General features: G+C 35.9%; 1 protein-coding gene across 1 annotated transcript in view; it reads left to right on the forward strand.

The window, feature by feature from the left end:
• Nucleotides 1-4,195: 4,195 nt before the first annotated feature.
• The window catches only part of MAP3K2 (mitogen-activated protein kinase kinase kinase 2), a 36,551-nt gene continuing 15,504 nt past the window's right edge, over nt 4,196-25,242 (forward strand). Inside the window, exons 1-10 of the mRNA XM_009274970.2 lie at nt 4,196-4,267; nt 6,555-6,673; nt 8,420-8,460; nt 10,996-11,095; nt 12,960-13,073; nt 13,745-13,844; nt 14,804-14,934; nt 17,940-18,019; nt 19,949-20,016; nt 22,982-23,077. Of these exons, the coding sequence (XP_009273245.1) occupies nt 4,264-4,267; nt 6,555-6,673; nt 8,420-8,460; nt 10,996-11,095; nt 12,960-13,073; nt 13,745-13,844; nt 14,804-14,934; nt 17,940-18,019; nt 19,949-20,016; nt 22,982-23,077 (853 nt within the window). The 5' untranslated portion in view covers nt 4,196-4,263. The remainder of the gene's footprint in view (nt 4,268-6,554; nt 6,674-8,419; nt 8,461-10,995; nt 11,096-12,959; nt 13,074-13,744; nt 13,845-14,803; nt 14,935-17,939; nt 18,020-19,948; nt 20,017-22,981; nt 23,078-25,242) is intronic.

Below are 25,242 nucleotides of genomic sequence, written 5' to 3' on the forward strand. Positions count from 1 at the left end.
TTTTTTCTTGATTTTTAACATATGAGGCAGCATGAAAGCTGGCTTATGTTCTTAAGTGCTTACATACTACCTTTGCTGTTCTCATATGATTAGTTTATGGCTCTCATTGTAGCCATAGCTAATTTTACTCTGTAAAAATTGTACTTCTGTTATGAAGTTGGATGCTGTAGAAGCCATTTCATTTCTGCATGCTATATATCTCCATATTCCACAGAACTAAAACACCCTTTCTAGCTCACTTAATAAATATTCACCTCATATAGCATCTGCTTGCTTTCTTCCTCTACTGTGTGAGGGTAAAGCTTTTTTTTTTTCCAGCCTACAAGTTTTTGAATGTGACCAAGTCAGTCATGAGGGACGATGTAATATGTATGCCGGTGTTCGTGTACTTTTATCTCTTAGTAACTGAGAGGCAGCTTAACCCTGTTGCGTTTATTACAGGAGAAGTGTATGCATATGGACAATTAGCACAGAGTATTTGAACAGCTAGATTATCATCCGCATGACTTATTTGCTCTTAGGCTTTGTTTCATTTGCCATGAGAAAGATAAAAACAATTTCCAAGAGTCACCTGGATATTTTGTTCCTTCAGCGGCTTTCTCAGATTCTGAAAGACTTCCAGGCTCTGTGGAAGGTGGCTGATAGGAAGTGAATCATGAATATGAATCGGCATCTCTCCACCCTTATATTCAAAATGCTGTTGCTAGGATATTCTTCTTTGTTTGCTACTCTTATCACATCATCACCTTTTTTAAATTCACTCTCTGTCATCCTTTCTTTAATTACATTCATATTCAAGCTGCTTGTGTTTCTCTGCAAGACCTTGACATAATCTTGTTCAACCTTTGCATCTGCTCTTGTGTTTTGCTGCCTTTGCTTCTCCTGAATCTTTCTCTGAGTTCCAGTTTTCTCTGTTTCGCTTCCTTTTTGTCCTGGATTGTCATCTACTCTGTGTGTGTGTTTTGCTAATGCTACCTTGTAACCATGGATTAGGGTATGCTTTTTTCCTTTTCTACTGAATGTATATTTTTTTGTATTAAAAAAATCTTGATTTTTGTCAGCTCATTTTTACTCTCTCCCCACCACCACCCTGTTGTTATAGTCCATTGTGAAAATGAGCAGTTAAAAACAGAAGTGTTTTCTCAATTCACAAAGGTGAAGTGTTCATAAAATTTGATGTGGGTCACCTCTTTAATTGAAATTTTAATGTTGGTAGCTTATTTTTGAGGTGACACTAAATGCTAACGAAAAGACTTGTTTAGTTGGTGATTATACTTTATGTTTGAACAGAAAGAATTTTGGTTAAAAGGGATGATAAGGTGAGAAGTCCCTAAGTTATTCAGAGAAATTTATTTTTTTAGGCTTTTTTTTTTTCCTTCTAAGGAATAAGAAGGAAGTGGAAGGGAAAAGAAATGGATGCTCACTCATTAGCTTATGTTCTTTTGATGAGAGATGCCACAGATAAATACTAAAGAACGAATTCTTGTAGCTGGAGGAACTTGCAGAAGATGTTTCCTAAGATGTTTCATCATCTTAAGCTTGCCTGCCCTATATGAGCCCTGTAGCTCAAATATCTTGAGCTTCCAAGTTTGGTTATTTCAGCTAGGTTGAGGAAGAACATCTGGGGTGTTTTTGTTTGGAGATATAACTTGTTCTTGTTTTCTTAAAGTGTGGCAGAAGATATAAAATGCCTCACAGAACTTTTGTATTTCTTTGAAATGCTTACAAGGAAGTATTACAAAAGTACTTCATCCAAAGTCATGAAACACATTTTTTTGTTTAATGTATTAAGACAGCTAATTAAATCAGACATTTTATGAAAATGACACTAGCTCTCATTTTAAGACAGTTGGATCAAATACAGAATTAAAAAAAAAATTTATTAGCACTTTAGTGAATAATTCTTTGGAAGATCCCCCAAGACTACTGCTGATACAAAAAAACATAGCGTAGGAAATAATGGAATATATGCTCTGTTTTGCTTTTTTGACTCTTAGGGATGCAAAAGATGCAAAGAATCAGACGTGGGGAAGAAAGTTAGTTGTGTTATTTAAGGCTATAAAGGTAATCCCAGTTCACTAAGTAAACCAGATCTCCTGGCATCTTGTGTGAGAGCAAGGCCCAAAGATTCTGCCCTTATTTTGAGTGATCTTGGCTACTATCATTCGGCAAATAAATGAAAATTCAGCCCCTGTTTTCCTCTCTGAAGATTAGTACAAATCCCTTTCTTTTGTATCTTCACGGTTTTCCTTTTCTGTTATGGAGCAACAGAAGCTTTTTCTTTTTTAATTTTTTTGAAACAGATTTTTCTGTCTCCCCCTGTGGTGGCTTCAAGAGGCTAGAGACCATGTCAGTAGTAAAAGTTGGGGTTGCGTCTTGAGACCGTGGGCAGCCCAGGCCAGATATACTCATGCTCTTGCAGGCTTTAATACTTTACAAAGCACTAGACAGGAGTTTCTTTCCCACAACACTTGGAAGCTGTTTCAGGTACTGTTTTGAGGCTGTCCATAGACTTGGGAGCATGTAACTCTGAATACACTTGAATCATATTTTCAGCTTTATTTTAGTTCTAATGTGCTCTTGCATGCTCTCTCAACTGGGCTGGTTTCTGATTGCAGAGCGGGACCTCTGGATCTTCTTTAAAAGCCTCATCTCTTCTTGGTTATTATGGAGCTTGAAATAGGAAATAGTAGATGAGTCATCTGATATGCGGGTAAAAGGCAGTATACAGCAGAGAGCTTTATATGGCTCTCAAGTCCAAATTTCGTTCTGAAAAATATGCCAGAAGTACTTGAAGCTTTCTAGTTCCACTGGTGAAATGAATGCTGCTTAAAAAGGCTGTTTTCGTGAAACGAGTATGTAAGAGACATGATGCCAGAAACTCTTAGATGCCTAACTGAAGATGCTCAGAAATCCTTTGAAAAATTGTAATTAATTTGTTGTTAGCTAGAAAATGGGGAGAATATTCAAGCAAGGAAGCCTGACTGGCTGGTGCTGAAAGAGCTGGCCCTCCTCCCCTCTGTTCTCAGCCATGTACTCCCACAGGTGGCCCTGTGCTGGCATCAGGGGTCATTTGACACTGGTAAGGAACTAAACCATGAGAAAACAAATTCTGTTTAAAAAAGAAAAAAAAATGAGTCATACTCTGTTGGTGTAGCTCCTTGAATGAACTTGAAGGGATATCATCTGTTTTATCAGAGTAGGGTAGATCTCTTGGCTCTCAGTCAGAAGGATGGATGGTCCGCTGCAGCCAGGAAAAGGGAGGAGGGAATAGGCTCTCCCTACTTGGTCGCAGTGACTGCTTAAGAAATTAGAGAGTTTTCTTCTATGATCTTGTATTAAAAATTCTGAATTCTTCCTGTGGTAGCCTGTATTACAACAAATCTCATTGTCTATTTAGGGATATGTCTTTAGTTTTTTGCTGTTAAGCTCCATAATAGCATCTTGGAGAAAGATTATTTTAATTGGTCCTTAATTATTCTTTTTTTCAATTGGTCGACATTCAGGATATTGTGATAGACAGGGTTTGTTCACAAATGTGCCCCCTATGTTTCTGCTTTTCTGGATAACTTGTATATTGTATATTAGAAGTTAATACCTACTGTCTTCCAGAGGCATTTGCTTTCAGGGGTGTTGGGATATCTGTGTAATGCACTTGAATTATGATGAAAAAACTTAACCAATTGAAGTTTTCTAGTTTATATAATCAGTAGGCATTGATGCCTCTTGATTTGCGCTGAGAGTTTCATATATATTTATATATATATGAACTATATATATGTAGTTCTGAACACAGAACTTTGAACACCAGATACAGGAACCTAGAGAAAAAGAATCAGTTCTTAATAATCTGGAGTAGTGGGTATCCCATGTAGCAGAGCGTTATGGTTAATTAAGCTATTAATCATCATTTGGGGGTGTAGATTGAGTCTAAAATCAGCTTAAGCCTAGAATAATATTTAGTTTGGGCTTTGTGTCTTCTGAAAGTCTATATATGTTGCTCAGAGCCCAGTGAGGCTTTGGGGACAATATTTCTTTTCTCCACATGTTGTATCTACATATGCAATCTTATTTGTAGTTTATATGCATATTTGATGTGTAGAATATTAGAAAAACTGCCCATAAACAATGAGGAGTTGACTGTCTTACATACTTTGACAACTTCAATAATTGTGTATTTTTGGTTTTGCGTTTTAGGAAATAAAATAATGCTAATGAAGCAACCATTTCCCTGAAGTTCAAGTTTTCAGGCTCACTGCCATTATGGGTAAGTCCTGTGTGTAATATATATAAAAATTTAATTTGGATACTTTTCTATTGAAGACCAAAAAAACATTAATGTAATACCATTCCTAGGAAATGTGTGCTTTGGCTGTGTAACTCAGTGTAACGTCTACATGAAAGGCAGTGTTCAGCTGCTTTGCTAGTATTCAGAATACTTCTGTTTTTTTTCCATTGGAATACAGCACTTTTCCCTCACTATGTGGTAACTTTAAAAATCCAAGTATAGGAAGTTGAGATTCATAGTATTAGGGTACTGAGCAATATTTACTGTGCTCTAAATTGTAATGGCTACTGGGAAAAAAAAACCCATAAAGTCTATATTAGAGAATTTTATCGTCTTGTGTCATTGCAGTGCAAAGCCAGGACTGTGTAGATGGTATAACTGTGTTTTTCTAAATATGTAGCACACTTGTATTCCTTTAAATTTGATGTTGATTTTTCAAGTTGTACGTGCATTTTAGTAAGTTGACCATGTTTTTATTGTAATCACTTATCGGTGCTCACTCTCAAAAATCCCAACAAACCAACCAACCAAACCACACACGTTTTTGTATCTCTTCTGTTTATCTTTTATTGTTATGCTATTTTTTCCTAACCTCATGTTTAATAATAAAGTAGCTGAATCTAGGAATACAGCACTCTTTAGACTTCTGATATTCTCCAACATTTTGTGTGACAGAAATGACTATTGAGTCATATTGGATATTCAGTAAACTTTAGATGCTTTGCCATAATGCTTTGGTTTCTTTTGTATGAAATATGCTACCTAGTGACCACTGGGAATTAAACCTCCTCTAACCAACTGCTAAAAGAACAATTTTTTTTTTATCGCTGAGCACTAGAATAGGCTATAACACAATAAAATAGTTTACCTTTTAAATTGTGGCAAGTTTTGAAGTGTGTGTTAGTGTGAGAAAGGAATAACTGCGAGCTGCAAGAATGCCTTCAGTTCTGCCATCAAATATTCTTGCTTTTATAGATTTGCATATCTTAGTAGAGTTACAAATAATGACAGCATGAGTGATGATCAAAGTTACTCATTTTCAGACCATCTGTTAGGAATCTATTAAATTAGAACACTGAAATCCCATCATTTCCTGATATGACAAATATATTTGGTTATATTTGAACAGAGTGTGAAGGAATTCTCATCATTGCTGAATACCTGGAATGCTTGTTTGCTGATTTTTAATGCTGGGGTTTTTCTCAGTTCCGTGTTTCAGAAATACTGTTCTTAATAAATCACAGCACTTGACAATGAAATCTTCAACAAACATATCCATTGTGAAGTAGTATGAAGGCATACAATCAACATCTTTGCAGATAAATGTTGTTAGCCAGTATTCTAGATGCATGTTGAGTATAGTACTGTTGCTGTGGCAAGGAATTAATACAAAATATTAGTGACAAATAAATTTCCCTTAGTGATGGATGTACAGGCTTTTGAGCTCCTAAGTGCTTTTATGTCTAAAGGAGCATCCCAGTTCCAGGGCAAACCTTGTCTAGCATGGCCTCAGGCCATCACAGCTGCAGCAGATCCATCAGGATTTAGGATTTAGTGTGAACTTGAAATCTAAGCTGCGTAGCACTCCTGCCCCTAAATTGTCCCCTGGGTTCAGTGCTTCTGTTTCTCTTTGTGAATTAGTCCTGTAAGCTCTAAAAAACCCTACATTTGCAGTCCTGGAAAAGTTCTGTGGTGTTTTGTTTTAAATTACTCTGTGGGCTGTCAGCAGATGCTCAAATAGTGGAGATGTTCCTCTAGGAGTTTGTGTATGCTTCCTATGTGCATGGCTGTACCTGTTCAGGACAGAGGAAAAATGATTCAAAAGTACTTGCTTTTCTTTTTCTTTATTTTACAAATTGGGAGTGGGAGGGAGTGTGATTTCTAGCAAGCATCTCATCCATGGACGTTATTGGAAAAAAAAAAAAAGGGGGGGGGTTTTTTATACTTTGTTTCCCCCACCCTTCTCTAACTAATACAGCCTGCATTTCTGTAGAGTTGTCAATCTCTGCTATGACTTCAGTTTTTTAAACCTGCCATTTAAGTGTGTTTACTGATTAAGCTGTTTATTTCCTTAGGCACTGTTAATGATAAAATAAAAATGTTTGCAACATGGCAGTAATTTTTTTTTTAGTTTGGCAATTATGTATTGAAGTGTAATATGGACTTTTAGATTTTAGAATAATGCCTGCCTAATTGTGAAATGAGACAGTAATGCACTTCAAATGTAACAGTCACTTACACTTCTGTTGTCTTTTTCTCTGAGCAGATGAGCAGCAAGCTTTGAATTCAATCATGCAGGATTTGGCTGTGCTTCATAAGGCCAGTCGTCCTGTATTGCCCCAGCAAGAAACAGGAAAACCAAAGTCATCTTCGCCTAAAAAACAGGTAATCTTTTAATATCCTTACTAACCTACTGAACACGGAATGTCCTGCTGTGACTTCCATAATTATTTTCCTTGCCAGACCAGTGAGCATACCAGAATGAGCTATTAGTCTCCCACATGTGCTGCTATTTTCTTTGTTCATGGTCTTAAATTAGCAGCAAAATGAAATGGTGGCATTTCAGATCAGTTCATAGTGTATGCTTAAATGACTCCGATCCTGATAAATTGAAGATCATAGGGGTGTTTTGACACTGTATGTAGATTTTTATTATTATTGTTGTTGTTGTCATTATTATTTGATTGGTACTAGACTATTTTAAAATATCAAGGTGTGCTAGCATCTCTTATTTGGAATGCTTCTTTAGAATGAATTATACTAGGTATACTAGATTGCCCAGTTGTCAGCTATGTCATACTAAAGAATGTCAGTGCAACAGCAGAAACGTACTTAAGCTCCTTTACCGCATCTTTGGCCTCAATTTTTTGTTTGTTCATGTGTTGGAAGTGTGAGTTCTTTTCAACTCTTTTTTTTTTTTTCTGCAGATACTGAACACAGATGGAGTAGTAGTAAATACTTAGTTGATAGGTTTGAACTACTATATGGAGAGATTAGGAGAGCATGTGGATTTTTACCCAAATTGTTGTAATAGCCCTATTGAATTAACTGTATGTTTATTTGATTGGATCCTTAATTGACAGTCCAATATTTCATGAAACTTCATTTTGTGCAGTCTTGTTTTAACCCGTTAAAGATCAAAGTATTTGAATATATTTGGCTCTTAAATTGTCAAAAACTGATGGCTACATCTTCTTCACTCTGTGCTTTAAAAGCTGTAAGAGTCCAGTATATAACACAGCGGTGCTTTGCTAGTGTCATATAACTCACTTCTGAGCTGTGACTTTAGACATTCAAGTAATGTGCATATATGATCCAAAATGATCTGAATATAATACATACATAGAAAGTTAGAAGAAAAATAGTTGAGCCATTTCTGAGTATAATGTGGTAGTGGTGAGGGGGAAATACATGTTTGTCATTCTGTTTAAATTTGTTAATTTTGAAAGCAATCACTTGTGAATCAAGTAATTCTTTTGGAAGATACAACATTGTTATTTGGATATAACCTCTGTGGTTGAATGCATTTTTTTTTCCCTGCAATAGTTGCTAATACAATTTGATTCTTAAAATTATTATTTTGCAAAACAATTTTATTTCCATGTAGCTGCAGATATTTACAGGTATCTTTGTTATTGGGAAATTGATTGCGTGAATGCTGGCTTAATTACATACGTGGGTTTCTATGGTAATGCTTATGAAACAAGATATGTTTCTTAAGCTTGGAACACTCAGCTCTGAAGTGTACATAAAAACCTGTTATGGTAGCTAAGTCTACCTGCCTGTTCATGATGGAGGATTCTTTGGTAATCAGTTCCACGCTGAATTTGAAATGATGAATCTGTTATAATATTCAAATATATTGATAGAAGATAATGTGTTTACTTACAGAAGCATTCATTGTACTTCAGAATAATTTTTTGTATTTTTTTTACACACTTTAAGCCTCTGTCAGATACCTCAGCTGAAGTGCGTTGTTAAAATGCTTGGTATATCAGAAAGGACAGAAAATTAATACGGACTGCTTAAGGATTTTACTTCTGGTGTAGGATTACTGAATGGGATTTCATGGCCTTCATTAAAGGAGGTAGTAACAAACTAATAGTGGTTCTTTTATCTCTTTTCTTACAGAACGATGTTAGAGTCAAATTTGAACATCGAGGTGAAAAAAGGTAAGGTGGGAACACAGGAAACAGTCTTGTCTTTTAATTATTTATAGAATTTTGTTGGCCTCCTATTATAAAGTTTCAAATAAATTGTTAGTGTTTCAGATATCTGAGTGTATTTGCTTTGGGCTTAAATTTTATTTTGATATGAACACAATTTAAGAATTAATCTGTTTAAAATGTGGGCTCTAAGTATGCATAAATGCAGAATTATCTTACTGTATCTATGTCCCATGTAATATCCTTCATTTGTTTACCCTTCAGATACGTGTTTGTAGTCTAGAACAACTACTTAAATCGTTAGCATAGATCTCAAATATGAGTAGACCAGCAAATAATTTTTTTGCTGTATCATGTGCGTAATAAATGCATGATAACATATTGTTACTGTAACACCCAGAGGAAGAAGCCTTGATCTTAAAACTCAATGTTGGATTGTACTTTGGAGGAACCAATCTGAGAACTGTAATAGGAAAATTGATTAGACTTTATAATTAGATTGTTTTCATTGATAATTTTGAATAATCCATTAAAATTTATTTTCATTTGGTGTATGAGAGGTGAATGATGTACATGCTTAAAGTATACAAACATCTACCTCTATATCTCTCTGCTCTGATGGCTGCTCAGAAGCTTTTACAGAAGTTGATCTACAGTTCCGTGCAGAAGTGGTTTGTGGACAACTCATTTTGTCTGTCTCTTTCTGAAAGCAGTACCTACAGAGAAATGGTTATAGAATAAGATCTTTGAAAATACTTAATGAAGCAGGAAGTAATATCCTGGTCATGCTATTTGTCAATAGAAATGGTAAATTCCTTAAGTAAAGATTGCTTCAAAATGAAACCTATGCTACTTTTGGGCAGTCCTTATTGTGGTGTGCAATAGATCAGTGTGTATCCATGCTGATTACAGTATGTGCCCTCTCTTTACATGGGGTAGTAAAATAGCAGTAATTTCCCTAGGTATTAACCTTCTTCAGCTTCTTTCTCTCACTTTTCTGAACGTCACATGTAGCATTGCATGGTTGAGTGCTATAAGTAATTTGGAGGAAATAAGTCTTTTCAAAAGCTTTGAAAATTAAGGACTCTTCTACCTAGCAATTTCTTGTGAAATAAGTGGAAGCATGAATTTAAAAGAGAACTGTTTACTCACTGCCAGTCTGCACGGGCAGTGCATTTTTGCAGTTTATCTTAATTCACGTTCACAGTGGACTAAGTTAATCAATTCAATATGAATACAAGCATAAAGTAAGCGTGTGGAAAGATACCTTTCCCAAGCTTTTATGCTGATGGGCCTAGCTCTGTTTCAGACTGTCCCAAGTAACTTGAGCCTGCTTGCCCAGGGGTACTGGGCAGCCCAGGCTCATTGCTCAGCATGAGTTACAATACTTTTGTTGCCTGAGCACGTAGATCTAAAGATAAATTAATGAAATTATGCAAGAAAGATAAGTTATGCAATGGCTTTCTCACTACTTTTTAAAAAGGGAAGTGGAAAAAAGAAGTGATTCCAGAGTTTCTTTCGGTAGTAATGTGGCACTTTGTACCAAGGAACGTGCACTGTGATGGGCAGAGTTCCAGGCTTGCTAAAGAAATCGTTAACTACAGTGAGAATTGGTGTTGAGTTTGTTTTGCGGTTTTTTTCATGATTTTATTTTTCAAAATAATTTTTAATTGGAAGTGGCCTGGCTTCTAGCCTCATTTCAGTGAGAAATATTGTTCCGTAACCAGGATACCAATTGAAACACTGATAAAAGAGACAGTTATTCTTTGCTAATTTTTCTGCTTTGCAAAATTTGAGTGCTGTTTCTTTTTTGAATGTGAATTGAATGTACCTCACTAGCTTAGTCACTTCTAAAAGCTTTTTTTTTGTTGTTTAATGGTGGTGTGTCTCAAATAATAGTTTTCTGTAGCAAAAGGTCAGGTACAGGCATTTTGGGTTATTTGGTTTGACGAGACATTCAGTTAAAGGAAAATCTGAGTTGTTGACCTACAACTGCACCATTCTTACAGAAGCACACTTGAAGCACAGTTAGTGATGGACTCAGCAGTTTGAGTGTGTAATTCATTATGGTAAAGATGGTGACATTTAGTTACATTCCTCAGATGAGGTAGTCGACTGGATTTCCAAAAAATGGGGACTGTAGAGTAATTCCTTTCTGATATGCTTGTCAGCCTATGGTACTCCATTGTCTTAGTTTTCTGAAGTAGAAAAGTTTAGAAGTTTCTAAGAATTTGCCTCTGGAATGGAGGCATGCAAAGCATTAAGCTAAGAAAGAAGCCATACGCAAGCAAGTAAAATAGTCACAATGAGATCTAATTTTATGTGTGATTATCCCTTATAACTTCTTCACTGCTTTTCTGTCTTTTTTTTTAATGACTCAAAATATGGAGGACAGTGAATAAAGCATAGCCTCTTACGGTCTTTTTAGTAATAAATTTAATTGTAAGATCGCTCTTAAGTGATCTTAGTTGATCATCAACGAGTTGCCAGATTTTCGTAAGTAATGGACAAAAATTCTTTATAACTTAAATTGTGTTTCAGGATCCTGCAATTACCAAGGCCTGTTAAACTTGAAGATCTTGCAGCTAAAGCTAAAGTTGCTTTTGGACAGACTATGGATTTACATTACAGCAATAATGAGGTAATATTCTGCGTCTTCTAAATTCTCAGTGACTTGTACATTGATTATTTTAAGGCTGAAATTTGCTCTCATAAGCAGTGAGAACCACTCCTGTGACAAAACTTACTCCCGTGACAAAACCCCAGATTTCTAACGTGCGTGTTCTCAAATATGTAAGGCTTGTCTAAATTAGGATAGGCCGAAGAAGCATGAAATGTTTTATGCGAAGAGTCATACCTTAATAAATCATGTCTCAGACTTGATCAGGAATGGGTAAATTGTCTTCCTGTTCTGCCACAGTCCTGTTGCATGACTTTGGGATTCTCTTTACCGCATTGAGCTTTGTCATGTTTGTAAATTTGAAATAACATTTTTATCCTTTCTTGTACACTTTTTTCTTTAAGGATTAATCTTGTTAGGTAATTGCTAGAATGTTGCATTTAGTAATGTTTGGATTGGAGAACTAGGCTTAACTGTTGCTCCTCTTAAAGTGGCTGGTTCACAAAGATTTCTTGGGAACAGTGGTAGTGCTGTCAAGCCACTTACACCTGATCAAGATTACTTCCAGCTTTCCTTTAGCAGTAGAGATGGAATTCGTAATAGGAAGTATATTTACAGATGCAGGATCCATTCTTAGGAGTTACTTCTGTTTTTTTGCCTTGAGTCAGCAAAGTGTATGTAGGATTATTTTTGTGCTTGGTTATGCACAACATAATTGCTGTATCTAATCTGCATCTTTGCAGAAGAAAATGCCTGTTATTGCTGTTTGTTGGTTAAGGTAGTGAGTACCAGGCACTTCTGTGAAACTGATCCTCAAAATGAAGATTTCCTACAAAAGGTTTTTGGAGGTTAGGAAGGTCAGAAGAAATGGCCATTCGTGATGCTTTAGCCTCAGCTCCTTTCTCTGACAGATTTTCAGACATTTGAGCAGGTTTTCTGCTTGTCATCTTCTGCACTAGTTGGCAAATCATCCCATCACCTTTCAGAAATGTGGTGGTAATAACCTGTCATTAACATTAAAACTGCACTTAACAAATGACCGTACTCTTCATTTTATCAAGACCTTCATCCCTCATTTTCATTTCTTTTTGTATGAAAGTATTGTATGTCAACTGATGTTGTATTTGAGCATCACTGAGACTGTTTACAAGTAGAGTAGCTTTTGAAAAAATCTATATTGCGCTGTTCCTTTGTTACAAGCAGAAGTTGTAATTTACACTCCTGAAACATAAGCCCAATTTTAATCGTTATAGAATTCAGATCTCAAGTGTACTTTAACGGCATATCATTTTCTGTTCTAAAGATATATGTATGCCAAGTTAATTGTGATTAATTAGATCTAAGGAGATTCTAGTGAGCACTACAGTTGTTCCACGTGGATCGCATCATGCCTGATAACTTCCTTAACAAATCCTGTTATTCAATGGAGAAATTCTGTTAGTGATACGACTTCAAATAAATATAGTTGTAATATTGTGAGATAAAAATAAGTCCTATTTTATAGAGCATAAAGCACATTATTTATCTTATAGACTTGCATTAATTTAGGTGTTGGCAAATACACTGACACTGTTGCACATGTTTCTCTGAAACTTGTAGGATATTAAGGTGTACATGTGTAAAATGGTTGCTCCTTCATTGTGAAGACTTGTTGCACCATGCTGTACCTACTGAAGGCATCTGAAGGAAAAGTTAAGGTTGAACTTCAGACATTTTGGTGGTAACTTGAGGCATCATTTAATAAATTTTATTTTCAAGTTGTTTGGAATGAAAGGAAAGACAGTATCAGTTTATTTGTTTCTCTGCACTTGACTTCCTCATTTCTTTCTTGTGTCCTGTTTAAGACATCTTTTTTTATTTTTTTTTTTTTCCCCCCTCTTTGTAGCTTTTAATTCCATTAACCACACAGGATGACCTGGACAAAGCTGTTGAACTGCTTGACCGTAGTGTTCATATGAAAAGTCTCAAGATATTACTTGTAATACATGGAAATACACAGGTATGAGTTGACATGCTAAATGTCTTTTTCCTCAGTTTTTATATTGAAGTATAATTTGTATCTTTTCCTAAAGATGACATTTTACCAATTCAAAATATTACTGATTGCTTCTTCAGTTCACTTTAAGCATGTATTAGCATTTTGTATTGACTCGGTTTTAACTTTTTCCTAGATACTGTTCCTCTCTCTTTGTATGCCTTCCCTACAGTGCTAGAAAAATGTTCCTTAATAGGATGATGATGTGATACAAATTTGAGAACCACATAGAATTTTATGTAACTGTAGCTATTTGGAACTGTTCTTTAAGTCATATGCTGGTGACACTCCTTTATTGTAAATTAAATGTTTGTTGTAGCAAACAGTAGCAGTGGACTATAGGCTAATTACTGAGCTATTTTGGTATTATCTATCACACCACAGCCATGACATTGATAGGATTTGTATGCTAGTGATAAATAATGATAAATAGTGATAAAATAATGAAAATTATTTTTTTAAATATTAAGAATGAGCTACTAAAATAGATTAATTTTGATATAAATTGACAAGCTTCTTTTCAACTGCTTGAAAAAAGGAATGTGTTGCACAGAGCCTTTAAAAGTTTGCAAAGTATTTTCATTGTCAGGAGTATAAAGTAATAATTGCAGTTTGTAATATGTATGCATTTTCAGTCACCCAGTGTAAATAAAGTGGAACCCTTGCCCTCACTGGAAGACTTAGATAATACAGTGTTTGGTGTGACAGACAGAAAAAGGCGGATGTCTGTAATAGGTAAGCTACATATTTCAACAGCTTAATTGTAAAAACTTTTCTTTTGTAATAGTCTCTTTGTGAAGATCTTGTTCTCAACACAGACTCTGAATTTCTTACTCATCAGTGACTTGTCATACTGTAGAGTTTGCACTCGGGAGAGTGGATTTTGAATTTTAAGTCACAAGTCGTTTAAATATATATAGAGAGAGAGAGTACAGAAAATTAACCAAAAAAATGACAAGTAAATAAACCTATGTAGAATTAATTGAGGTAACTGATGGGTATCCTAGAAAGTTGATGTTAGTACTCCCCTTTATTTTCAGATACAGGAATGAGTTACTGAAAAATCTGTTTGTTTATATGGCAGTGAGTTTCCTTGCTCAATTTAGGACTCCCATATTTTTTAATCTTAATGTGTGAACATTTAAGATACTTATTTTCTCATTGAAATAACCTTTTTGCCTATCCATGTTCTAAAGTTGGTGTGGTTAACTTCCAAATTTAATTATGAAACTAGAGAGTTTAATGAATAATTTTTCAGACAATTTAATTAATTTATTATGCATTTATTATGAATAGAGGTATTCATGTTCTTGCAGACGTTAGTATACTACAAAGAAAAACTGAAATTTTCAAGAGTTGGAAAGGATTAGTTGACATGGGTGGAAGGGTTTGGATTTTTGTTTTGTTTCAAAAGAAGAAATTTACCCAGCTAGATGTGCGGGTGAATTATATTTCTGTTCCTGTATAATGAAAACTCTTTTTAATGCCATGGAGGCAACCCTGCCCTGAATTTTTCATAGTTCCTGGATTACAGATTTTAAATGCTATATGTAAGTCTTGTATTGCATGGGCATTTGGGGAATCTCTAAAGCAAGACGTGATCCAGGCAGGCTCAGTGCCTATGAAGCACTTGAATAAAGCCCCTGGATTCTGGGTTAGTGAAGAGACTCTGACTAGCCCTTTTCTTTCAAAAGGTTCTAATACTCGTGATCGGAGTTCACCTCCCCCAGGATACATTCCAGACGAGCTGCATCAGGTGGCCCGAAATGGGTCCTTCACCAGTATCAACAGTGAGGGTGAATTCATTCCAGAAAGTATGGATCAGGTATGTGTGTGTTTTATTAAAATTAAAGCTTTTGTTAGGTTGATTTATGAAATACTGCTGTTCAAGAAGGATATGGAATTGTTAGAAAGAATAGCTTAAAAAAAATGAAATTATGATGACCCTAGAAAACATGATCTGTGAGAGGAGGTTAAAATAACTGTGGTTATCTAGTCTTGTAGAACCTGTTTTTTCTCTGTAAGTCTCTTCAATTATTTAAATATGTTGCTACAAGGAGAAAGATAATATTCTTAATTTCCATGATAGTTGAGTGAGGTAGTGATAGGTATAAATTACAGCAAGAGATACCTACATTAGAAAGCACAAAAACCTTCATTTTAATTAGAAGGATATGTAAGCAAGACCAGTTTTACAACTTTCCCAGGTAATCAAAGGAGGTTTTAAAGAAAAGTTTGGATCTGTCAGAATTATTTGGACTCAGTTTATACTGTGTTGGGGTAGAGGCAAGGGGGTGGTGATGGGCCTGGTATAAATAAGCTCTGAAATACTTTCACAGTCACGTTTTTAGGGGAGGGGTCACAAATATATGCTATTTTGTTCTCCTTATTCACCTGCATTATTGGTGTGGGATATTGGCACGCTTAGCACGAATAAAAATCCTGTGCTCTGAATATCAAAATTGCTCTTAAAAACAGCAGGAAAAGGTGGAGGAATGTAATGGCTCACAGAATTGGCAATGGAGAAAGAGATATTTTAAGGAGGAAAAAAAAAATAATACTGTATACCCAAATCACTTCAAGTTCTTGTTGACATTGGCACTGTATTCACAAATGGCAAGAGGCAATGGTTTTTATAAGCTGACTAAATGAGAGACAGATGATAGAATAAAAATAGAGGCAAAGAGATTGTGCAATTTGTTGCACAATTTTAATGACTGAGCTGGGAATAGAGACTGAATCTCCTAATTTCCAGACCAGGGTGCTATTCATTATCATAGCTATGTGGTCAGATCCAGCCCAGGCCTGGATTCATTCAGTGAAATGATTACTTCTGGCCTGGGCAAAGTCATTTTTGGTCACTGACTGGTCAAACAGACAGATGAGGTCTGAGGCCCAGTATGTCCTTTCACTCCAGAGTATTCAAGAAACATGTAACCTGTCAGGTACGCATTGCTGTGTAAGCTGTCAGCAGGGTTTAAATACAGGAATTTTACTTTCATAGGAAGCCAGGTTAGTTCAACCTAAGCAGCCTCGCAGGCCAGATTGGGGTGTTGGGAACTCACAACATTGCCCCCTTCCCCCTAAGTTGCCACATCACCTTGGCAAGTGTTGACCATGCTGCCTACATCTGTCACACCTGCCCCACAAAGACAAGAAGGTAATTTGGGAGTGGAGGGCTCTGCTCTGCTCTCCTGTTGATCTGCCTGAGCACAGCTATTCACACTCTGACAGCAGACCCCACGCTTCCTCTACAGAAGAGATGATGGGTTGGATGGAAGCGGGCCGTGGTCTGCCAGTTGGACCATACTGCATTGTTATAGAGGTAATTAATCTGACAGCAGATGGGCTTTTTTCCCTTTCAGGACCCACTGCTCAGCATGAGAAAAGAGGAATATTATTGCTGAACCTGTGATAAATGTTGTCCTCCCTGATACAGAGTTAATTTAAGTGTCTGAGTTTGCAGAGTGCAAATTCACTTTCTGGACACAGTCCTTGATTGGTGCTCGGCAAAGTATGTGCCCAGGACCTTTAAGATGCAGCACAGACCATAAAAATTGGAGGGGCAACTGCTAAATTTACAGTACAAGATTGGCGTCCAATTCATGGAAAATAATAGATGTTATATTATATACCAAAACAAATTTTATTTCAGGAAGGAGCTCATTTTAAGACAACAGATGAGCTTTCCACTGTTTTTGAGAGGCAGGCTGGTAAAATTGTCACATTCAATAATTCAAAATTTAGATTATGTTTCCACTTCTTTTGAAAAACAAATCTGTAAAACATTTTAGATCACTTTACTGTAAAAGAGAAGGGAGTGATGTTTGCCTGTCATCATACTTAGGACTTTAAGGGTGGTAGTGCGAGATCAATGCAATGAATGTCAGCCAATAGAAATAGATGGTAGTCAGGAGGATGCTCTTTACTATCAATCCATTTCTTTTTCTCTGGATTAAAATTTGAGCAACAGAGAAAGTGTTGATGTTTATTTTCATTATATAATAGATCTGGCTGAGATAGTCAGTTTTATGACTTCTTCAAACTGATACATGGCAGATTTCACACAGCTCATGAGCACTGATTCCTAGGTCGTCAGAAGTGTTTTAGGAAAAAATCTGTCTTTGGTGTTTTTGTAAACTCCAGTTTCAGATGAAAGTTTATTTTATTTGAAACAGGATTTTGGGTTGGGTGAGAAGGGAGAGTGTTTATAAATTTTATGCATTTTCCCTCTTTCTCCTTCCATTTTTCTCTTCAGTTCTATTTAAAATTCTGTGTAACTTGGCTGGAGTCCTAACTAGAGATAAATGTTTGAAAGCTTTTTACAGTATTTGGTTTTAGCTGTTTTCTGTGACTTCTAGTTGGCCAAATTTAAACCACTACGGAGATTATGTAAATTGTGTTCATCGCAATGTGTTATATTTGAGATTTTTTTCTTTGATGGCAAAACCCACTTTTTTTTTTAAACTGTCTCAGCTTTTTATCCTTTACAGGCCTTATTTTTGTTATTCTGCTAAGCTACTCATGCAGATATTGATACAATGTTAAGAGACAATGGCGTATACAGGAAGAATGTAGCAGTACAACTTGTTAGGTACAAAGCATGATTAAATACCTTAACTATATTCTAGTTAGGTGTGAGAAAAATCACAGAATCATTTCAGGAAAAAGAATGTAATGCAGATTCAACTATGGCAGCTAACTTTTTGTCTGGTAATTAATATTTCTGGTTTGGCTTTGTTTTTTATTAGGCGTTTCAAAGCAGAAACCTTCAAACATTTTAAACAAAAAACTGAACTTGTTAGTCTTTCTGTGCTTGTTATTTATTAGATGCTGGATCCATTGTCTTTGAGCAGTCCTGACAACTCTGGCTCGGGAAGCTGTCCCTCACTTGACAGCCCTCTAGATGGGTAAGAATTGCTTAAGTTCATTATTTATCTTTACTAGATTGCATAATGTATCAGTTGTAACACATAACTCTCCAGTGACAGCTATTACTAAACTTCTTCCAGAAATTCCTCTGTAAGTTATAGAACATTTATAAAAGCTTACTGAAACTTAATTGTTTACTAATGCACAGAAAATAGAAGTAGCTTTTTTTTCTACAATTTGCATTTGAAACACAAACATTTAGACTTCAGATCCTACAAAAATGTACTGAAGACTTTTACTAAATTTTGCCAGTCTTACGTATATATGAAGTATATTCCCTGGCAGTGAGCAGCCCCATGAAATTTACATTTCTTAGGTACTGCTATATGAAGTAAGCTTCCCTTTTCCAAGGTTGAGGGTACCCAATTCGAGAAAGAGGGTAGAATCATTTAAAGACTTCAACAGACAGTCCCCTCATTTTCTTTGCAATTACGGTCCATTCTTCTCCCCTTGTTCCCATTGCAGACTTTCCACTTATTTTTCCTTGTTTAAACCTGTCAGTTAGGGAGAGGCAGCGTGTACTGTGGTGGGTCTGGAGATCTATTTTGATTGATCTGTTAGGAGATTCTTGTGTTCTGAGAGGGTCACTGTCCATAGTTTCTCAGCCACCAGGTAAGCCAAACAGAACATGCTCCTGTCTGGCTTATGGTTGGTCAGGCAAATAACCTTGGGTCTTATGTTGCTTAGATTGGCTACTCGTTTATTTCGAACTGCTATACAAATAATACTGCTAATTACCTTTCTACCAATTAAATAAAATATTTAAAAAGTTGGAAATCATCGCCAGTGGCAATTAATCAATGCTATAGTATTCCATAGTACCACTTCATTTGAGAATGTGATTTGAGGACACAAATACATTTGGTCTAACAAATACATTTTTGAGTTTAATTACTAGTCTTCATTTCACAAACAAGAAAACAATAGACATGAAAAGTATTTTGTGGTTGGAGTGTGATAGGTTATACACCCAGTGTTTAATGTAGCTACATAGGATAGAAATTCTACCAAATGCCAAATTTTTATTTTTTTGTGGGGTAGGGGTGAGTGGAAGAAGGGGAAATAAAAGCAATCTTAATTTGACCCGTGTTTCTTCTCCAAAACTTCTTTTGGTTGTTTTTTTATTTATTTCATTTGTCACGGCTTCTTAGTTTGTTTTCCTTTTTTTTTCTTTCCATTCAAATATTTCCTACAAAGATGTAGGTTTTGTGTCTCCATTTAGCTTCTGTTATCCATTAGAGAAATTCTTACCAGAAAAAGGAGGACATTGTTTTGGTATGTTTATGGAAATAATACTGTAATCGGTTGCTCTGACTGGCAATCCCATCCATTCCTTTTGGTGGCTGGGAGTTGCATACCAACTGTAGGTAAGAAAAAATGGGATCATGTAAGCACCAAAAAATTCATCATTCTATAACTCAGTAAAGTTGCTCTCTTAATCCTATGACTTTCATGGAGAGAAGAGGAAATATTTGGAGATGTTAAAAGGTTCTGCATTTCTTTGGTTAAATTTCCTCAAGAGTTTTTGTAGGCTGTGTAAGAGATTTTGCCAGTTTATAAACATTTGTGTTTAGCCATAAAGGTGTTAAATGTAACAGTGCTCCTTTGTGGCTTTACTTGTGATAATTCATGTTTTTACTAATATCATTGCTCATTAACAGAATCTGTTGCTTTCTTACTACATTAAGCTCAATAAGCAAACTTTTCCATTGTTACTGATCTTGAATTGTTTTTGATACCTATTAGATTTGATTTTCAAAATTGGGTTCCGCATTTGTAAACCGGTGCAGCAACTTGTATAGCAATAACTTTTCATCAGTCATAAAGAATTGTGAGACGGTAAGATTAAATGTTTAAGTACTAGATTAACAGCAGGTTTTAGATGTTGTATGTTTTTACACTTCCAGAGACAACTATCCCAAATCTCGGATGCCAAGAGCACAGAGCTATCCAGATAATCATCAAGAATTCTCAGGTAGGCAAAAATCACTGGACGTACTAGCTTTCCAAAATTCTTCCTCTTGCAAATAAGAGAGCTTAGAAGGGAAGTTCACATTGAGAGGTATTATATTGCACAAACTTAATATGGTAGGAGAAAACAAAGCAACAAAATCTAATCCAAATGCACACAGTAAAAGATACAATGAAATATAAGATCTTCAGAATGTTTTCTTCTAGATTATCGTGTGTAACACCACTGTTAGTGTGCGTAGTATAACTTATCTGCTTCTCTGAAAAGAACAAATGACGCAGTGGATGGGGGCACGCATCAGTTTGTTAAACTGGACTGTACTATCCATCTCTAAGTTGGAGCATAACTTTGGTTAATTTATTTAATTTTGGAGAGTTGTTGTTTAACCCCAGCTGGCAACTAAGCACTATGCAGCCGCTTGCTCACTCACCCGCAGTGGGATGGGGGAGAGAATTGGAAGGGTAAAAGTGAGAAAACTTGTGGGTTGAGATAAAGACAGTTTAATAGCTAAAAACATGTATGCAAGCAAAGCAAAACAAGGAATTCATTCACTACTTCCCATGGGCAGGCAGGTGTTCAGCCATCTCCAGGAAAGCAGGGCTCCATCACACGTAACGGTTACCTGGGAAGACAAATGCCATCACTCTGAATATCCTCCCTTCCTCCTTCTTTCTCCCAGATTTTATTGCTGAGCACAACCTTGTATGGTATGGGATATTCCTTTGATCCGCTGGGGTCAGCTGTCCCGGCTGTGTCCCTTCCCAAGTTCTTGTGCGCCCCCAGCCTACTCGCTGGTGGGGTGGTGTGAGAAACAAAAAAAGCCTTGACTCTGTGTCAGCACTGCTCAGCAGTAACTGAAACATCCCTGTGTTATCAACACTGTTTTGGTCACAAATCCAAAACATAGCACCAGACCAGCTACTATGAAGAAAATTAACTCTATCCCAGCCAAAACCAGTACACGGAGCCTTCATTTTCTCCGATGTGAAATGAGGATCACTTTGAAGTGCTCATGGCTTCTGTAATTGAAAGCGCTGCAAAGTGAAAGGATGAAGGAGAACTGTCTGCTGTGCCTATAAATTAACCGTCACCACTAATGTTGTTTTCATACAATAGTCTGGCTTGAATCCAAGTTGTTGTGCATGGTTCAGGATACGAAGTGCAATGGGTAACCTTGAAAGTGCTTTGAAGTGTCTCTCATGGACATGCCTCACTACAGAATTTTGCTGTTGAACAATAACTAGCTTCCAGTGAATCTGGGATGTTTCGTGGTTTTTGGTCTATTATATACTTTAAAGCTTCTTTTTATTTTATGAAACTTTATCCAGATAACTGTGTGATGGTGTGTTTCTTCTTTTAAGGACTCTAGAGTGCTTAACAGATTGCACCACTTTTAAATGAAAATAAAACTAAAACTATGTATAAGAATCACTTAGGTGGCGGAGAGAAATACCAAAAAAGTTGGAAATGTCAGAAATTAGTTTGCCTTTGGTAATCTTAATCTAGTTTACTTGTGTTTGCTTATTACAGTTACTTTTCTAATAAGATGATCCTGCAATATTTTTTGGGGGTTTCTTCCTGTGAGATGCTCTGGTATTTTAACAATGGGATAGACAGCAATCATTAATTCCATATTCAATATTTATTCTTATGATCTGATGTGTAACAAAAACAGAATAGTATATAGAGTCAGAAAAAATGTCCATCCGGCCTAGTCTTTTCTCCTCCCACAACCAGTACCAAGCTTCTATAGAAGAGCATGTAATATTCCTTCCTCAGGATATATTCCTAGTCGTGTATGGCTTAAGGGTTCTGCAAATGCAAGATGCTTTTCTGTGATTTGATGGATTTTTTTTTTCCTTCCACAAATTTTTTCAGTCCCTATTTCAACTTGTATAAACTTTTTCAGTATCAACAGTATGTTGTGACAAGAAGTTGTGCAACTTGTGTTTTATAAAGTACGCCCTCTGTGATTTTTTTTTTTGACCTCTTTGTCTCCCTTTGAGCTATTGCTTTTCTAGTCTATAGAGGCCTACATTCCTTATGGAGAAGCAATTTTGTATCTTTGATCATCTCTGTACTTCTAAATCTTTTCCAGTTTTACTAAATCCTTTGGAATGGAGTAGACCAAAGCTTTGTTCAGTATATCTTAATGATTTATAGCATTTAATTTGCTGCTTAGCCAATACAGAGAGTTCAGCTGCTGCTTTATTGGAACTCTCCATCACAGTCCTTCACACTTTTCTCTGCCATTTAACATCCAGTCACATAGACTCTTAAGGGCTTTCTGTAATTCTTCTGTTCTTTATTTCTCCAAATGATTTTGTCACCTCACTATTCATTGCTCTGTCCAGAGAATTCATGCATAATTAAACTGCATGAGTTGTAGTCCAGATTCCTGTGGAACTGTTGACCGTTTACTCCCATCTTATGTACTGATCCAACTACTTATTTATGCATGAGGGACTTTTCCCTTTATCTTATGAATACTTTCGTCCTTTAATAATTTTTAAAAGAGGACCTATTGAATGTGTTTTAGTAATTCAAGCTGTGTTGACTCATTCGCCAATTTTTTATATTTATGCATCTTTAAATTTTATTCTTTGTAATAGTTTCTGCCAATTTTCCTGGTGAACTGTAATTTCCCAGAATTCCTCTAGAAACTATTTTTAAAACTGGAGTAATTAGGCATGCTGCAGTCCTCTGACATTCTTTTAAGCAAGAGGTTACAAACCACTTGAGCTATTGAATTCTTGATCCTTCGGCAGTTTTGGCTGAATGTCCTTTTATTTCATATGGTTTGTTAGATTTGTGGCTTTTGTTCTGTAATCTTTTTTGCTCTGATGCTCCAGCTTGAAGCATATCCTCTGATATGTTCCCCCATGTTTAAGTTTATAATACCAAACTGATTAATTTAATATGCTTTTGCCACTTTTTAAATTTTGAAATGTATCTCTTTATTTTCTAGTAGAGTATGATATCCCAATATTTGAGAAATTTGGAAAGGGGGGGACTTATCCCCGAAGATACCATATTTCATATCATCAACAAGACTACAATGACGGTAAGTGTGAATACTGCAAGAGCTCTACTTGATTAATCTGTTTTTCTCTTCTTAAAAAGTGAAGAAGAAAATTTAGATTGTAAAATCTAAATGAATGAAAATATTGAAGAAATTGAAAGCTTAACTTCTTTCCCCAAACTCACTTGCTAAACTTGTAATGATTGATAGAGCTGCTGAGCAGTCTTACCTTTGGTAAAGTTATGGATTACAGAATTCATGACTCATATGCACAGCTATGAAAATGTTCTCTATCTTTGGCCATGCACAAGTCATCCAGTGTAAGCTTTTGACCTTTGTGACCCTTTTTGATCCAAAGTAGGTATGTCAGTTAGTATGTCATTTCTTGTTTTGCCTAAAAAAACCCCAAATACAGTGGAGTTCCTATTAACAGTTTCTCAGATTAAAAGAGTAAATAAAATTGAAGAGCAGTGATTTAAACCAAGAATTAACAGCTGGTGAAATCAATTGTTGGAATGCAAGACAGCACCTGCTGATGTGGTCACGAAACTGATTTGGATTGGTGTAAATTTAACCCATGTTAAATTTCCAAGGGAAGGAAAGAGGAGCAGCTGAAGGATTGTCTGACTTGAGGGTGTGTCAAGCACTAGTTGAGAAGTGTGAAGAAGAAACTTCTCCAAAGACCAGATGGTTTCATTTGCAGTATGGAATGAGCACAGCAATAAATGGAATTCTGTTACAGAAATCACAGAAATACCAAACTGAAGGACTGCAAGGCAGCTTCGGTCCAGTCCCTTGCTCTAAGGCAATATTAAAGAGGCAAAGATCTGTCACACTGACTTTGAAGTAAACTCTAAATTGACTTTAAGAGAAGAGATACTCATTTTCTTTACGTAACTAACTTCGAAGATAGCTTATCTTATAACTTACCTTTCTTTGTCTTCTAAATCATTTTTCCTGCAAATGAAACTAGTAACTACTTACTCCATTTTAGCACAGTGTAAAATTGGTCACTGCCCATATATAACATTACATCACGCATCTGTTTTCTCTCCTTAGTTTTCTTCTTTCAAGCCTTAAGCCTTACCTCAGACATTTTTGCAAGCCTTGTATTTTTTTTTCTGGTTTCTTCTCCATTCTTATGGTGGCCAAAACTCAATAGAGTACTACAAAAACATGAGGCTTTTCTCATGGCCACTTTATGTATAACATAGGATATAACCATAAGTCAGTATGTAACAGTCATGTTAATATATTCCAGAATGACACTTTACTTTTTTTGATAGTCACCATACTGACTGCTGTTCACTGTTCAGTCTGTGGTCTGTTATAGTTCCTATATCCTTTTCTACATGACTTTTAGCCAACCAATTACTTTACACTTTGTGGTTTCTGCATTTGATTTCACTTTAAGTATGTGTGTTACTGAATTTCATCTTGTTGATTTCTGAATCATCTCCAACTTACTAATATCATTGTGAATTTTGACTTTTATCTTTAAACGGACTTCCAGCCGCACTTAACTTGATGTCATCTGCAATATTTCAGTGTGTTATGTTCCATCATATATACATCATCAGTTAAAATAGTGTATGGAAGTGGACTGCAGGTAAACTGCTGTGGGTGTCCACTTAAATTATCCTCCCCTTTGAGGAGAAATCACTGATAACTGCTCTGAATCTGTCTTGGGCATACTCTATGTAGTAAGTTGGGCTATGCAACAATTCACTAGTTAGCTTACGAGAATATCCTGATGAAATGGGGAAATTGGATTAGCTACCTGTGACAAACCAATTATGGCTGGTTTATCATCTTATGATCTTCAGTGGTTTATAAAACTGCTTAATGTTTGCATATGTTTCTTGGAATTTAAATTGGCCAGACTGGTGTATAAATCTGAGTCCACTTTTTCGAAGTTATTTTATCTGCCTTCTTCAGTCTCCCGGGAGCTCCTTCTCCAGTGTAATACCTAATGAATCAGAGACTCCTTCAGCTATTTCTGCGTTCTGTAGGGTGAAACTTCATCAAGCTATGCTGACCTAAAAATGTTCGTGTTATCTAAATATATTAACATGAATTGTGTTAGTCATCTGGTTGTAATTAACCTTTTTGAAGATCCAGTGCCTTTTTTGGCATTGATCAATCAGCCACCTCTGAATTATGCATTGTTTGTGATTTTTTTTTTTTTTTTTTTTTGTGGTCTTCCT

The sequence above is a fragment of the Aptenodytes forsteri genome, unplaced genomic scaffold, assembly GCF_000699145.1.
Source record: "Aptenodytes forsteri isolate BGI_AS27 unplaced genomic scaffold, ASM69914v1 Scaffold255, whole genome shotgun sequence".
NCBI lineage: Eukaryota > Metazoa > Chordata > Aves > Sphenisciformes > Spheniscidae > Aptenodytes > Aptenodytes forsteri.